The 16,257-nt window shown below is 46.7% G+C and overlaps 1 protein-coding gene across 1 annotated transcript in view; it reads left to right on the top strand.

Annotated features, from left to right (window-relative positions):
• The first annotated feature begins 333 nt into the window (after positions 1-333).
• notch3 (notch receptor 3) overlaps positions 334-16,257 on the top strand; it is a 34,831-nt gene continuing 18,907 nt past the window's right edge. Inside the window, exons 1-5 of the mRNA XM_072675289.1 lie at positions 334-634; positions 2,738-2,804; positions 13,425-13,567; positions 14,238-14,573; positions 16,027-16,149. Coding sequence (XP_072531390.1) covers positions 574-634; positions 2,738-2,804; positions 13,425-13,567; positions 14,238-14,573; positions 16,027-16,149 — 730 coding nt within the window. The 5' untranslated portion in view covers positions 334-573. The remainder of the gene's footprint in view (positions 635-2,737; positions 2,805-13,424; positions 13,568-14,237; positions 14,574-16,026; positions 16,150-16,257) is intronic.

Genomic DNA, 16,257 nt, shown 5'->3' with positions numbered 1-16,257 from the left:
CAAATACACATACTGCTACATTTTGAGACACCCCCCCCCCCCTCAAGTTAAAAAAAATTCTGTAAGATTAAGATTAAGATTTTGACAAAGTGTAACATTTTTCACAACGTGCTCACAACACGTGCATGTAAGTAGCAGTTTGTCTGCGCGAGCGAAAGTAGTGGGAAAGTAGCAAGGAATGCCCATTGACGATAGCGCACTACTTGTGCACGCGGAGGGATTGGCTGTGCTGAGGCATGAGAAAGGGGAGGGCGGAGTGATATCGCGGCGGCGCTCGACTGGGACCTGAAGCTGAGCGGGGAGGAAAGTTTCCCAAAAGTTCCTGGAGCGTTTGGGAATCGCACTGCAGCCGCGTCCGAGCTGCCCGGGATAGTACGGAGCTGGACTACGACATTCACCGAGTGTCTGCGATAGAGAGAGAAATAAGCAGAATCCTCCCTCACACACTTTTTCGAGGCTGCTCCGTCTTAATGTGATTCCTCGGGACTTTTGGTCGTTTTGGTGTCGTTTTTTTAAAGGATGTATTGTTTCTAACGCTTCAGAAGAGGAGTTGGATCAGCATTTCCACAGAAAATGGGGGATTACAGTATTTGGATATTCTTGAGTATTTTATGTTTCGTACAGAACTGCGAAGGTAAGCTCGTTTACTCGTTTTGTATCAGTTTGAGACTCTATTTTTAGGGTCTGTATCAAAAAAAGACAACCTGCTCGTCCCGGCGCGAGGAGGACAGAGGAGTGCTCCTCTTTCTCGCGTGCATCCTCGCTGCTCTCGCTTTAGGACGCTTTGTGTATTCCGCCAGCTTTCTCTTCTCGCTCTTGGAGAAGCTGTTTTTTGGGGGCATGCCCTGACATTGGCCGCACTGGAGGCTCCAGCATAGTCAGTTCATTGAGAGTCCTTAAATCCTTCTAGGTAGCGGCTGGCAACCGAACTCAGTTCTCTTTAACCACATGCAGCAGCCGGCTGCAGCAGTGAAGCACGAGCTCTTTAACTGGGTCCTTCAGCAGCAGTGCAGCATTAGGCTGGAGAAAGACCAGTTGCTAAAGATTTGGGGGTCCTAATCGCCCCCAGAAACAATGCACAGGTGTTATTTTGTTAGTAAAACAGCAACAAAAATATATATATGTAATTATCTTTCATTAAAAAAGTTTAATCGATGGCCTGCTTATCATAATAAGTAACTATATAGAGGATATACTTGATTCCATTGTGTGTGTTTTTTTTTTTTTTAATTTTTTACTGATATTAAGAAACGTAGTACTAAGTTTTACATCTATAATATTATTATTATTATTATACTACATAATTTGCTGCCCTTTTATTTATGTGAGCATGTCATGATAAACGAACCAATAGAAATGCTCCAAAATTGGGTTACTTTAAATAAAAACGTAAAAACATCGTTATATATTTTATATAACGTTTCCATCTTGGATATTTGGAGTTTTTTTTTTTTAAGAAATTAACGATATAATTATTATCGTTATTAATTATATTAGCATAATCGATATTAGAACACTGCCTAAGGGCCAGAAGTGCTTTGGGGTCCTACGTGTTTTCTAATGCTGCAGGTAGTAGAGACTGAAGGGCCCTAAAATAGCATGTAGTCTGGTGTAAATTGTTGTACAGGTGTTCCAGTGACATCCAGGCTACGTATATTTAAATCTGGACTTACTGACCATCGTTTAAGTCCCTAGTCCATAGCTGAGGTCTGACTGTGAGGAGGAGGGGGGGGGGCGTGAGAACAGAGCGAGCTGCGCTGCTAGTTGAAGGCAATTACAGGGCTCAGGCAAGCTGGGATGTGCAGCGAGGATTTCTTTGTGATATCTTTGATATCTTTGTGTTTGCATTTTCACTCATTTTGTGGCTGAGCTGGAATCTGTATTGGGGGTCTTGGTAGTGCAGAGAGGAGGAGGGGGGTGGTGGTGAGTGCTTATGTGTGAAGTGAGTGGGGTGGTGAGCCATAACTTTGCCCCCCTCCTTCAACTAACAAAGAGCTATTAACAATTGAACTTTGTAGCTCAGAGCTATGGGGGATGGGGGGATAAGGGCTGCAATGTGGGTAATGTCACTTAAAACAAGGTTTCTCCTAAAAGAACTCAATCACTGTGAAGGTGTATGGGTTGGTTGGGTTTGGTTCCTTGAGAGATAAAGGTTGTGTAGATGTGAGATGTAGCCTGGTAGATTTATCTCCCCCACACGTTTAAACTCTTCACAGCTTGCTGAAGGTAGGCCGGTTTGTAAGAAACCCATGAATGTACTTCAGTTCGGCTCAGGACTTCAGAAACCCCATGTTAAATGTGTGAATCAGGCCTCACAAAAATCTGTGTGAAGAAATCTGAATGCATCTGAAAGCATTTCCTTGTGTGCTGTCCGCACCGATCGCACCTACGTTTGCACAGATAAGGCTTTATTGTGTGAGCTCTGAACTAAGCAAACATGAACTTATCCCGGCGTAGCTGTGCAAGAGTGCGGAGAAAAGGGAAAGCTGGGAAAGACGCAAAAACGACCTTATTCGCAGCTGCTCTACACTGAAATAGTGATGCACTGAACCATGTAGTCCTAGGTACGTCGCTTCCACTTGAGTGAAATACAGCTATTACTGGCAGGGGGCTGGAAGACATCATTTTATTCATTAAGAAATTCATGAATCAAGTCAATTCCTATTCTATATAATAAGCCTTTCTAAGTACCATTTCTTCTGCAATGTATGTGAAGTGACTGTTTTCTCCCCTGCAGGCCTGCGCTGTGTGGACACTTACAGACCATGTGAGAATGGAGGAATGTGCATAGACTCGAGATGCATGTAAGTGACCGGTTCTGATTCTACAGCATGCTTTTCTTATGTTGAGTCCGTCTCACTCCAGAGCTCAGTCCGGTTCCTGTGCATGGCCGAGGGAATTCCTCCGCTACGTGACTTGCCGAGAGATTGTTGAGAAGGTTGCTGTTGTTATTTAGCCTTGGTTCTAAGTGTCACATTGTGTTAGGAGGTATTGGATACACTTGCAGCTGTATATCATTGAGAAAGAGGCTGGAGCCTAGCCAAAAGCAAAGCAACGGTTATCACCTTTCTTCTTTTTGCAATTTTTCCCCCTTTTTTTCTCTCTTTTTTTTTGTTCTCGCTGAAGGCCTTCTTCCTCCAGCTCTGTTTGTTAGGAGTGAACGTGCTGTGTGTCTTTGAGCCGCTCAGCCTGAGAACCTGAATGGGTTGCCAGGCAAAATGAGCAATAATGTTGCTCAAGTCTTCGCATGTCTGCTGGATGACACATGGTCCGGTTGCACCTGTCTTTGAGATTTCAGCCGCTTAAATTTATTGGATTAAAAAAACCAAAAAAAACTCTAAACACAGTGCAGTTACAAAACTGTACGCCTTGTTCGGCGGTCCAAGGAGCTGTCTTAGGCTTTTGGTGTCGCCCCGTTTTTTATCCATTGCTTCACACAGCCTTTGTCTTCACTCTGTATGCTAATGCAGAGTGATTGTTATCACATGAAAGCCTGGGGCTGTTGTTTTAAGTTTCCCGCCTGATTTGGAAAGTTGTGTGTGTGTGCACTCTAGCCTTCATTCATGGTGATTAGCGTTTTTTTTTTTCCTTTGGTAGGCAGCAGTACGTGGGAAACATTTTCTGTGGCTAAGTATAACACCAGGCACTGGGTTTTAGGCTGTTGTTCAAACCAAGAATCCCATTATTGCCTATTTGGGAATCTATGGTTCCAATGTCCAATGACCATAATCTGTGGAAAACAATGAGATAGGAGTCTTGAATTAAAATTTTCACCATTAAATGGTGGTCTATGGTCACTTTTATTACTCTGTAGTGCATGACCACTTCTTTACCTGGGATAAAACATGGTATCATGGATGAAGGCTGCATAGCAACAGTATTTTCCTGCCTTCGTTCCTACTTTCCCGCATTCTCATTAGTCTGAACGTTGAGCAATAGCCAGTTACTGTGGAGATTTTATCCTGTCCAAAGCTAATGTTTTCTGAAGGGAAGTCTGCGTGCCAGTCTAGAGTCCAGAGAATGGCTGTGGTGAGACATCCCAGTTTCATGAGAAACGAGTCATTATCTTAGAAAATATGTTGTTTCTGTGTCCCACAACTTGAAGTGTTCACGCAGTGTTTCTATTCTAGCGTTTAGACCAGCAGCTATACTGTAGATCTGGTAGCTCGTGCTTTGTCTGTGAGTTTGCTTGTCTTTTGTCCCTCAAGGTATTTTGCTTCCCTCCAAAATCAGCCTTTTGTTACAGATCAATGTTAGGTCCTCAGGCAAAGGGTTATTACCTGGTTACTGACCAGCTCGCTAAGAATCGGCTTCCAGTCGCATTCAGACCCTGTAATGTTATGCAGACTCACACCTGAGGGGTAGGTGATTGTGTGTGAGATACAAAGGAGAACTTAAACCCATGTGCTTCCTCAAAAGAAGAGAAGCCTAGAGGTTCAGCCTTGTTGATGGTTTTCTCCACACTAAGTACAAAAAGATAATACCTTGCATTAAAAATTAACAGCGCTCAGAAAGACAAAAGTAGCTACGCTAAGACACTCAGGAATGTGATTCCAGAAAGGCCAACCGTGCCTTTCAATCATTACGTATCACACATCAGGCTGAGTGGTATTAAAACGGTGTGTAGGTAAATATTTAACCAAGTTTATGGACCTGCCCTGCTTTGTCCTGTTTTCTCCCTGGCCTGCTCCTTCCTTCAAGCCTTGCAACACACTAAGCACCTCTGTATTCCAGCTCCATAATCCCACTTGCTTTGTGGGTTTCCTGACAGGATATGTAGGCTAAATGGTACATTAAGCCCCAAAGTGGAACTGGTCATGCTGTAAAACTGTATTTTTGTGCCCCATTGAAAGTGATGCGTAATGTGAATGAACTTGTTTGTATTGTGTGTGTGTGTATGTGGAGCGGCAAGGCATGGTGGGCCGTATTGCGCGTAATCGGTGCAGCTGGTCGGTCAGTGTCTTCAAGCAAAAACACAATGGCTTCCAGAAAAAAAATGGGACAGTAAATGTCATGCCACACAACACGATAACATGATCATTTAAAAAAAAAGGAAAAATGAAATACACTCGGCCGCAGAAGAGTGGTCTGACCGGTCGGCCCTCGCGCTAACTCTGGGTCCAGCAATCCCACTCCACCACACCCCTCCTTCCCCAGGGAACTGGACGTAACCGGAGCTCCAGAACAGCAGAAAAAAGAACCTTTTATTCCTCCAGATACCAACCTGTAACCTGGCACCGCGGTGGGGGATTGCGAGAGAAGAAAGGGCAAATGAGAGTGACGGAAAAACAGAGAAAAGAAGTGGATGAAGGTAGCTTTAGCAAACACTGCAGAAGATTGAAATCGGGCACAGGATGGAGGAACCAATTGCACTGTGGAATTTTATGAGGCTCAGTGCTCTGTCTTTTTGGAGTTGTACAATCTGAGGCAGTTGCTTGTTCTCTCAAAAGGGTTGTGCAACATCGCATTTCCGTTCCTTCCTTCCAGCACTGTTGCTCTCAAGTGACTGAGATATTATGCGAATGCAGCCCCTGGGACTGCCATTGTGACTGCCCTAGTTATCACGGTATCGGCTGATTTGTGGGCCCCCGGCCAAGTCCTGGCAGGTCCTGTCTGAGGACAATGTATAAATACCACTTCTGGGTTCACTTTGGGCCTCATTCCTCACTGCATGATGCTCTGTGCCCAGAGAGCTTCAGTGGCCAGGAGTTAATCTCTGTGGGTATCACCCTGCATTACTGTCAAAACCAATGGCAATGAGGTTCCCAATCTGATTTCTTGACATGTTTGATGCAACAGTGACATCTCTCCACAAGAGGTCAATCGCATCAAAAGAGTGTATCGAACTCAGACAGTGCCCTGAAGCATTGGCCCAGCCGGGGGCCTCTGGAACCCAGAAGTCCCACTACAGTCTGAGTCAGTCTTTTGGAGATATGCGAAGCACAAAGGATGACGGCGCACTTGTTGGAGGAAGGAGTCTAGGAATCCGTCTCTAGGTGAAGAGTCAGGAAGTCCCATTGGAGTGGCCGCGGCAGGGCCTCTGATCTCATCCCACCCCTGCGTGGAGAGTGTGTGCAGGCAAGCGCTCGACCCACTGTGGGATAAAGCCTCAGCTGAAGCACAGAGATAATTAGGCAGATTGTGAGGGTGTCATTCAGAGAGGCTCCAGCTGGAGGAATGAGGCGGGTGGGGGTAGATTTGGGGATGTGTGTGTGTGTTGGGGGGGGAGGTTGAGCTGGGGTGCAGGGGACAGCAGCTGGTGTATGTTGTGATGGTAATCCAGTGAAGTCAGACTTTCACAAAGGGGGGAGTGGAGGGCCAGGTGCTGCCTTTGAGTGGCCTGCTGCCCCATGCCGAGACAGACAGGCTTGTGGAGGAGCGGAGCTGCCGGTTCATGGACCTTCGCTCACATACACACACAGACACACATTCACAAATGTGTATTTAATAGCTGTGGGAGCTGATCAGTGGTCAGTGTCTCAGTGGCCAGATATCTCAGTACTCATAGACGTCATTTGTAAATGGAAGGACGTCAGTGACGAGAAAAGAGCTTGCTCTGTTGTTTCACACATGAGTGGAGAGATACAGTGGAGCTTTTTGAGCATTATTGATGCCATCACTATATTTTAGGCTACATTTTTAGCAACAGATAGAAGTTATTACTTGTGTATTACACACACAATAAATGTTATTACTGTTTATAAGCTCACTGTCCTGGTTTAGGCCAACTTTGATTTCATGTGCCTAAGGCATGGTGCGCCTTCTGTTCCCCTTATAATGGATTTAAGTGGAATGTTTCATAAGATTCCCCGCCTCCCTTTAGCTCAAAAACCGTCCTGGGCTCAAGCACATTCTGCCCGGTGGCCATGCGAGGAATAGTGTCAGCTGAGGCCAATTTTATACCGGCGATATGGTTTGACTTTGCAGCGTGGTTACCAGTCTGTGTAATTGGAAATGACCGGAGGAACGAGGCGATTGAGGCATCTGATCCTTTGGAAACCTTCTGGATCCCTGGGCTCTGATTGGATGGGCCCTTGGACTAGGTTGAAGTGGGAGTGCGGTAGCAGTAAGCGGTTAGCGATAGTTCCCAGGCCCTGGAACAGGAAGTGATGACTCCCCATGACCCCTCCGTTTCACTTGCATCCTGTCTGTCAGGGCAGATTAAGACATCTCACGGACCACTCTCACCCCTTCGCTCATTTCAGCCCTCATTCAGACACTATATGATATCCCGCCGACTCCGAGGAAGAGCAGGTTTTTGTATGAGGGTGGCACGCCTGCTGTGGGCCTTAGAGACGTTGTGGATGCCAATAACCTGAGGCTGCCCCTATGGTGAAAGCAAACCGGGAAACTGCTGATTCAAAGATGGCCTGTGTCTCCTGCACTCCCTGTGAGAGTGCACGGCAATCAAGTTTCACAACGTGGTGCTGTTTGTTTTGGTGCTTGCACGATGGCGGAGGGGATAAAAGGAGGAACCTCGGCCCTTGTGCACGAGGGCCTGAGTTTATAGGCGACAGTGTGGGAGATAAGCCCATAATATAGCTGTTAGGCTCTGGGGAACGTGCTCACAACTGCCCTTCAACGTGTTTCTCAACATACTGATAGGAGCTTTTCGCTCAATTTGTACAAAGTTCTGTAAAAAAAAAAAAGGAATGTCAAAACCTCAGTTGTTTTCATTGTTAGAGGAGTTCCTACAAAAAGTTTTCCATAGCTCTTTGTATATATAAGCATAAACATCTAAATTCATTGGGGCGCCAAACAAAAGGTAATGGTGAAAAAATCTCGGTGAGAGGAACGGAAAAGAAACTAATATGCATATGCGGTTGTGAAAGAATGATTCATTGAATGGGTGAAAAGACTGCTTTTTCGGTCTTAATTAGCATGAGTAGGAGCATATCTTTCCTCAGGTCCAGGCAGTGTTGAGAGGCCAGGCCATCTCTTAAAATTCCCAAGGAATCTGGTTCAGTTTAGGTGGTGGGGTGGGGTTCTGTGGTCAAACACATTGAAGAATGCTTTGGAAGACCTCGACTCCAGGGTGCATGCAATGTGGTTATGGTTGGCTTGTTAGCAATAGCAAAGATTCCAGGCTTCTTTTTTGTCTCTTTTTCGTTAACAATGCTCAACCAAATTGGATCATAAACACCACAGTGCAAGCTCTGATAGAGGCTCTTGTTCTCCAACAGGAACTTTTCCTGTGAAGCTCTGGCTGTACATTCATCCGTTAGGTTTGCCAGTTCTGCTATCATAGACCATTATCACATTAAACAGCTAACCACTCCCACTCCCTTCCAGGCTCAGTGTAATCTTGGGAACTAAGATAATTGTATGGCAGTGCAGCTCAGAAGAATGAAAGAAGAGTCCTAGCAAAGAGAGTAGCAAACATGCCATGTTTTATTGTTCAGAAGGAAGGGGGAATGGTTGTTTGGATGGTCCTGCAGATGAGGCAACTATGTTCGTAGCGCAGCGTTGCTCCGAGTTCCACGGGTGGAATTAAAAAAAGACCCCTTCTTATATCAGTAGACACATTGTGCACAAAAGCTCCATTGTTTTACGCAAACTTTGGACTTTTCTTTGGCAAAAGTCATATTTAATTTTCATGTTTCACTTTCAACTGCAACGTCTACTGCAGACAGGCACGAAGAAGGGAAAAATTCTTGTGAAAGTCCTGGAACTGTCCTTATGGAACCCTGCCTCACGACCCCCTCCAACTCTCTCTCCCTCCACCTCTCTCTGTCCTCAGCCATGGGTTACTGTTGCCAGGCTACAGCTGAGGCCTGTTGGTCCGTATAAGAACGGGCCTGAAAGCCTGGCTGTTTGGGTCACTGCCCCCCTCCCTCCTCCCTTCTTACACAATGGGGTTCTGACTACTTTAGCTCTTTTATTTGGGACACAAAATGCTGCCCTACCCCCACTTTGGTTCCTCTCTGAGAAAAGGGGGGAGCTGGGGGAGGGAGGCTTGCAGGCTCTTGTTGGCAGTGTGGTGTCAGTATGGACTCTTTACAAAGGCATGGAGTTGCTCCCCACTTGTGGAGCTTTGGACAGTGGGGGTTGCGCAGTGTGTGCCAGACATTGCCACAGACCTGGTTTTGTAAGGGGTTTTCTTCCATTTGCAGTCTCTCCTTTCCCCTAAAGCTGCCACCCAAACTCATATTTTCATTGTACTCAGCTAAGACAGATAAGAAAACATATCTTGTTTCACTTACAATAGATGGTGACCCACAAGCCAAAACCGGACAGCTTTCAGTTGCACGGAGGGAGGTGCCTGACCAGTGGAATGTAGACCCTACACTTATTGTTTTTCACCTAGGTGAGGGAAGCATGTCTCAAAAGTACCTGCAAGAGACACTGAAACCCTTCCGCTGGGAATTCTCCCATGTTTGGCAGCTGATGGACCATGACTGACCACGCCGAGCTCTTTTCAGGATGAGGCGATGTGTTTGTGGCTGTCCTCTGCAGGTGCCTCGACCTTATGATTGTGTGGGATCGCTCCAAAGAGAGCGGTGTCCGATTACCTGCCCATAGTGACCTCCAGAACAGGAAAAACGGCGTCAGGTTCCAATAACAAGAGGAGGCGGCGAATTTCACATACACATATATCATGTGGCCAGCATCCCTAGAGGTCGCCCAAGGAACACCATAGACATGGTCTACTGGTGATCTTTAGACGCATGTTTTGTGATTTTCCACTGTGTAAGATTTTTAGTGTACGATAAAGGCAGCTGTCTCTTACTCTGAACTGTTTTGTGGTTCCTTAGAAAGCTCCCATTTCTATAGTGGGCCATCTTCCCACCAGCACCTTCAGAGAAAATGGACCAGTATTCGTAAGTCTTTTGCGGCCCTCGTTTATCAAACATCTTTGAGGACGGAAAGTGCTGGAGCAAGATCAGTTGGTCCATTTGATTGGATGCACAGAACTGATCCTAGAGCAGCACTCTCGCTCTCAGAGGTTTGATAAATATGACCTAGTGTATGTGTTTGAGCGTGTGTGTGTGCATTGAGCAAGAGCGTGTGCATGGGAGTTGCTGTGGTTGTATTTGGTTTTCTTTGCATCAGTGCCTGAAGTTGTTTGCTTTCTACTCACTTCTGAGATAGCCCAAACTCTCAGGCTTCTGCGTTAACCTGCTTCTATTGACAGATCAAATATTGTCATGGGAAGTGTGTTGGGAGCATATTGGCACACTTACGTGCATGGCATTGTTTTGGGAGCATGCGTGTGTATGAGTTGGAGCCCATCTTGGAAGTAGAATAGCAGCATTGTTCAGCCAGTAAGCCCCGGCAGTGGCGGCCAGCTGGGGCTGTGCTGACAGATGTGGACAGATGCAGAGCGCCGAGCTGCAGCTGGCGCGAGCCTTCAGAAGTGTTGTGACGTGCCGGGATTAGCGTTTCTGCGCACACTCCGGCCTTGCTCTCCACCGCCCTTGCTCTTCCTCCGGGGTCAGGGGTCACGGCTCTGGATCCGTCTCACCGCCCACATTGCGCAGCGTCCTGCACCTGCCCAAAACCACAAACAAGCGAACACCTTCTTCCTCCGAAAGATACTTCTGAGGTCTTGTACACATGTGCAAAAACGTTGGAATAAGACATTGGATTTGTCCCTAACAGAAAGCGGTGATAGGCCTCTTGGAATGATAGCAACGGCCAAGGCCCAGACAAAAAAATGTGTGTTTTGGCTGTGGTGCCTCGTGTAAGGACAAATAACCTTTCCTTTCCTGTCCTCCCTCCTGAGGCTGTCTGACCAATATCTGCACATTCTCACACGCACAAACACATGCTCAAAGGCCCTTTTACAATCCAGACACCAACACTGATACACCCACGTACATTCACAAACACATATCCAGGTATGGCTTCCAACACCCGCACACTTACTAAAACATGCTTGCATTACTGGGGCCTCCATGTGTTGTGTTGAAATTGGTCTTGTCAGCATATGCAGCAATACCTCATCTAGTCTAGTAACTTTTGAAATCCCCAGTGTAGCTTTTTGGCGCTCCTGCTCGAGCTGTTCTTTCCAAGACATATTTGTCCTCATCTCCAGCACACATGTCTCATAATTTTACAACACAGGCTTAACCCAACGATTTAATTGGAAGACATGCTCCAGATGAGAGATAAGGGTAGGTTCTACCATACGTTCCACATTCCACTATCCCTCTCTCTCGCGGGCGCAAACACACACACAAACTAACACATTCTTGTTGCCTTCATGAGGTGAATGCACGCTTTCATTGGCCTTTTAAAGGACCAGGGAACTTCAGGAATAACTTGGCAGAAAGAACCTCAGCGTAGGTCCCTGTTCCCGTTCCCCCAGGCCTCCCTTTGTGCTGAGAGCCCCCCGGTTTCATTTTTTTAGTGACACCCAAAATTCCAGACATAGTTAATTTGCCTCTAAATAAACCCCGCCAAGCCATAACAAATAGCCAAGGGGACTGAGGGTAGCGTCTGATTGGTGGTGTGTCAGGCCTTGCTCGCTCGTCTGTGAGGTTTCCAAGGCGACGGGGATCTGGGATTCGGAGAGAGAGGGCGAGTGTTTTCAGAGCGGGAGTCGGAGGATTACAGGAAGTATGACATGACATTCCCTCCGTACCGGACCCTAGCCTACCCCTCCTCCCCCCCTCCGCCAAACCATACCACCCCGACCACCCCCTCCCCAGCCAACCCCTCCACCCACCCTCCCGCAGCCCTCCAAAGACATTCTACTCAAATCAGACGCCCACACCCCACCCTCAGCTCTTCTGCCTCGCGAAACATTATCATTACAATCAGACTGCTGACCTCTGACATTTGACCTCCCAGCATGTAAGAGGTTTCATAGGGAAGGCAGTGCAGTGCTCCGGGGGCCCTTCAGGAGGTGGAGGAGTAGCCCTGGTTACTCGACAAGAACTTTTTCAACATCCAGTACTGCTGCAGGTTGGTCAGAGCTGGCCGAGTCAAAGTGAGCTAGTATTCTAGCTGTAACTCAGGCAGAGGGGCTGAGACTCAGTTCGCCTTGGCTCGTATTTTACTCTGTCTGATCCATTACATGTGGGGTAAGGGGAAAATTAGGGTAGGGTAAGTTCCTAAACAATGGATCTTCTGGATCTGGAGTTTGTTCATTTTCTAAGTATATATAAACAGGACATTTTTGTGCACATCTTGGCCTCCAGGCCAAGTGCTGCAACTGCTTTGTCTGCCCATTGTCTTGCTGGGGAGGGGAAAAAGCTGTTGCCACAGTTGGGATTGTGCACTTCTTAGGGTTGTCAGTTTCTTGCTAGAAACTTCTACAGGCGCCCCCTTGAGGTTGGTAACCTTTTTGGGGGGACCTCTTCAGAAGCCCCCCCAAAAAAAACATTATTAAATGAGCCCACGGGAGGAGCGTCCCAACCACAAAGGAGCCCAATAAAGGACGTGATAGCTCGTTAGTTAAAAGAGGCAGAGGAAAAGGCATTGTTTGCCTCTGCCCAGGGCTTTGGTTTACAGTGAAAAGAGAAGGAGAGGGAAAGAGTGGGAGAAAGAGATGGAGGGAGAGAACAGCCATCCCCGGCCTTGTCGTCGGCTTCAAACAGCCCGTTTGATGTGGCCCATCCTGTGGCTCCCTGGGTGGGTGTAGGGTTACCCCTCATACACTGGCCTCTCAAACCCAGCGGACCAAAGGCTCCGGCTCCGGCCCCCACGAGACGACCTTTTAAAACCCAAAAAGCTGCTTGTGTGTTATCTCACCTGAGCAGTTTCAGGTCACACTTAGCCATCCGTCAAGATAATATACAACCTGGATGAAAGGCATAGAATCAGGCAAGGAAGGAACCACTGCAGATTCATCACAAAGCCGTTTGGCGGATATCGCACAGCGCTCTATAGCGTGTGCTTTTTCTCGTGCTGATCTTTTGAGTTGTCAGAGTGACCTCTTTCCTCTTTTTGTTTAACACATAAAGCCTAGGACTGTACACCGGGTCCTGGTTGTACAGGCCGCTTATCTTCTAAGTGAAAGCTATTGTAGGTAAATCCTATTCTTTTCAGGCTTGCCTTTAAGTGCAGAGGCAAGCCTTGGCCACAGCGCTCAGAAAGAGTAATGATGGTGGAATGTGGACTGGCACAGACAGAGCAAAATGATGCAGCTGGGAATATTGGGGGAATTTGGAGAGTGGGCTTGTCTGTTTCAGTGGAGAAGGAAAGATAGCTTGCATCTGTCCCAGAGCATGAAATTGTGTGTGTGTGTATGTGTGTGTTTGTCTTAACATGAGCTAGCACAGACTCTATTAGTATAAAGACTGAGTTGTGGTTTTGTGTGCCTGAGTGGGGCTTTTCCGGTAATGGTGCAAGAAGTGTGCAAGTCAAAGTCCCAGCCGGATTCAGAGTTGGATCAAAAAATTGCGGAGACGTTTTTTACTATGTCACACATACCTTAATCTGTGTTCCTCGTGTTCTGATTGGCTGTTGCTTTGCAGGTGTCGGCCGGGGTATATTGGACCACTGTGTCAGCACCTGGACCCATGCCACCGCTCCCCGTGCCTTAATGGAGCCGCCTGCAAGAGCCAGGTGGCGAACGGAGTCCCACAATTCACCTGCGTGTGCCAGAGGGGCTTCAGAGGTATGTCTTGTTAAATGATGTCTAAAGCAATGGTTTCACATTCTTCCCTTTATCACTAATGCAGCTGCTATCTAGGGTTGCACTAGAGCTACGAGGCTAATGTAGCTAACGAGTAATGGAAGTAGGCAGAATAAATGTCATGTCCTGTACATTTTAGTTAGGTCTATGTGAATAATCACGTAGAGTATCACTTAAATTTGGCTGATTCCCAAAAATACAAATTTGGCTGATTGCTCAAACATCAAATTTAGCTGATCATCCAAGGGCCAACATTTAGATGATCCTCCAACCCTAAAATTGAGTCGATCACCCAAACAACAAATTTAGCTGATCATCCAAACTTCAAATTGTGCTGATACAAACTCTAAAATTAGCTGATCGCCCAAAGGTCAAATTTAACAAATCACTTAAATGCCAAATATAGCCAGTCACCCTAGCAACTAATTCAGCTGATCAGTCAAACACAAATTTGAGATTCAAACACTCTTATTGAGATCTCATCATGTCCTTTATAACACATTCAATGTATTTGCCTTAATTGTGTGAGATAGAGTTTGCAGAGTTTGCTGAAAATGCTCTTATATATACATTATTTAGTACTCAAGTCCAGTCCAGTGATTCGTTTAATTAGTGATTAACGGTCATCGTTTCTGCTTGTGTGTGTGTGCAGGTCAAAACTGCTCTCTGATTGATGCCTGCGCCACCAGCCCATGTGCCAATGGTGCCCGCTGCACTAATTGGAACAACCACTACAACTGCTCGTGCCCGCCGGGCTACCAGGGAAAGAACTGCCGCAACGACATCGACGAGTGCCGCAAGCCCGGCAAGTGTCTGAACGGAGGAATTTGCATCAACACACATGGCTCCTTCCGCTGCGAGTGTGTGGCAGGTTACAGCGGGCGCACGTGCGAGGTGCCCACTCAGCCCTGTGCCCCATCTCAGTGCCTTAATGGCGGAACGTGCCACCAGACCGGAGACCACACCTACGAATGTGCCTGCCTTCCAGGTAAGCATGAACAAACACACACACACACCTACACATACAGTGGGGATAAAGACTGTATGTATATCTAAAATAATTTTAGTGTCCGTTAAATGTAGTAGATTTTTTGTACCAACTGTATGTGTTAAACTGCTAGTGTTTGATGTTGGTTGGGGTAAGATATGGTTGTCTGATGGCCTAGGTCCCTCCCTGTTATTTTGCCTCATAAGGAAACGTGTTGATTGTCCTATCCGATTTCTAGTTTATGGCTCTGCAACAGCTCACAGACCACCATATTCTTGCTGCACAGTGTTGCTGCTGTTCTCTCGTTGTGTCCTTTCAGGGCAATGAAGCTGTTAGCTGGTTAACTTTTACCCCGTTAGTACTTTCTTGCTGTTGGCTTTCTCAAGTCTTACCTAGTCTTGATGAAACAGTGCTCTCCCTTCTAATGTGAGTTACGCTCTAGTTTGGTTCAGCTGAGGTAGTCCAGTCTGTTTTCTGAGGGAACAGACAATGGTATGGTAATACCAAACAAACAGAGAAGGTATGGTAATATCTAGCATAGGCTGGCATTAGCTTTTAGCGTAGCTCAGATCCCTGTTTGCTTCCCCCGGCTTTAGCTTCCTAATCTGGTTAGGAGTTTTAGCTCAACTTGGACACTGGCACAAGAAAAGCTGCAGTCACAAGTTCACAGGTTGTCACTTCCATGTACAGAAAGAACTCTTATTTTCCAACTCTGCCAAAGGAAATGAAGTTTGACCTTCTTGGCCCCTTTTAAACTGTCTATGTGGTTTTATTTTTTTATTATTCGTAATAATATTGGAAGTGTTTTGCTGACATTTGAAGCTTAAGGTTGGTTAAAATGCCCCCCTACTCAACACACCCCCGTTCTCAACCCACACACTCACACTCCCACAGTCATATTCCCACACTCCTACACGTGCACCCTCCCCAAAGCTTGGGGTCCTCTCTCTCTCTCTGCTGCATGTTGCAGGCTTTCCCAGGCTATCACTGTATAGGCCTGCTATAGGTCAAACTGCTGCCTGCTATAAATAGCTTGGAGAGTCGGGGGGAGAGAGAGCATAAGAGAAGTAGAAAGGGAAAGAGAGAGAGAAAGAAGGGCTGCTCAATATTAGGGAGGAATTTACTTTATGACCCTCCTGCATTGCCTCTGGGGATCGCGACAGGAAACGGCCCTCGCCAGAGAGGAAGCCATTGAAACTGTGAGCGAATCTAAAACAAGCAAACCCGGCAGGGAGGGTGGCCCAGCGCAGGAGGGCTCACTGCAGCCACTGTGGGAACCGCCAGGAGAACGTGTAAACACTCCAACACCCACTGGACCTTTTATTAACTCCTGCTTGCTAGCCCCTCTCGTAGAGAGTGGAAGTGAGAGAGAGTTATGAAGCATGCAGTGGGCGTTTGGACTGGATGATCTCTTGCTTTCCCTTGTGAGCTGCAGCACTTTTGTCTCTCGCAGGTTTTGGGGGCACTAACTGCGAGATGAATGTGGATGACTGTCCCGGCCACAAGTGCATGAACGGAGGGACCTGTGTGGACGGAGTCAACACTTACAACTGCCAGTGCCCACCAGAGTGGACAGGTATATAACCTTTCACACACAAGGTTTAAAGATGTTTTTGTATTGCACCAAATTTACAAGGCTAATGTAGCTAATAAGTAATGGAAGCCTATAGTCCACCAGTTAGCA

Source organism: Salminus brasiliensis, chromosome 3 (genome assembly GCF_030463535.1).
Source record: "Salminus brasiliensis chromosome 3, fSalBra1.hap2, whole genome shotgun sequence".
Taxonomy (NCBI): domain Eukaryota; kingdom Metazoa; phylum Chordata; class Actinopteri; order Characiformes; family Bryconidae; genus Salminus; species Salminus brasiliensis.
Note: the sequence above shows the minus strand (reverse complement) of the source record. Positions and strands in the feature narration are given on the sequence as shown.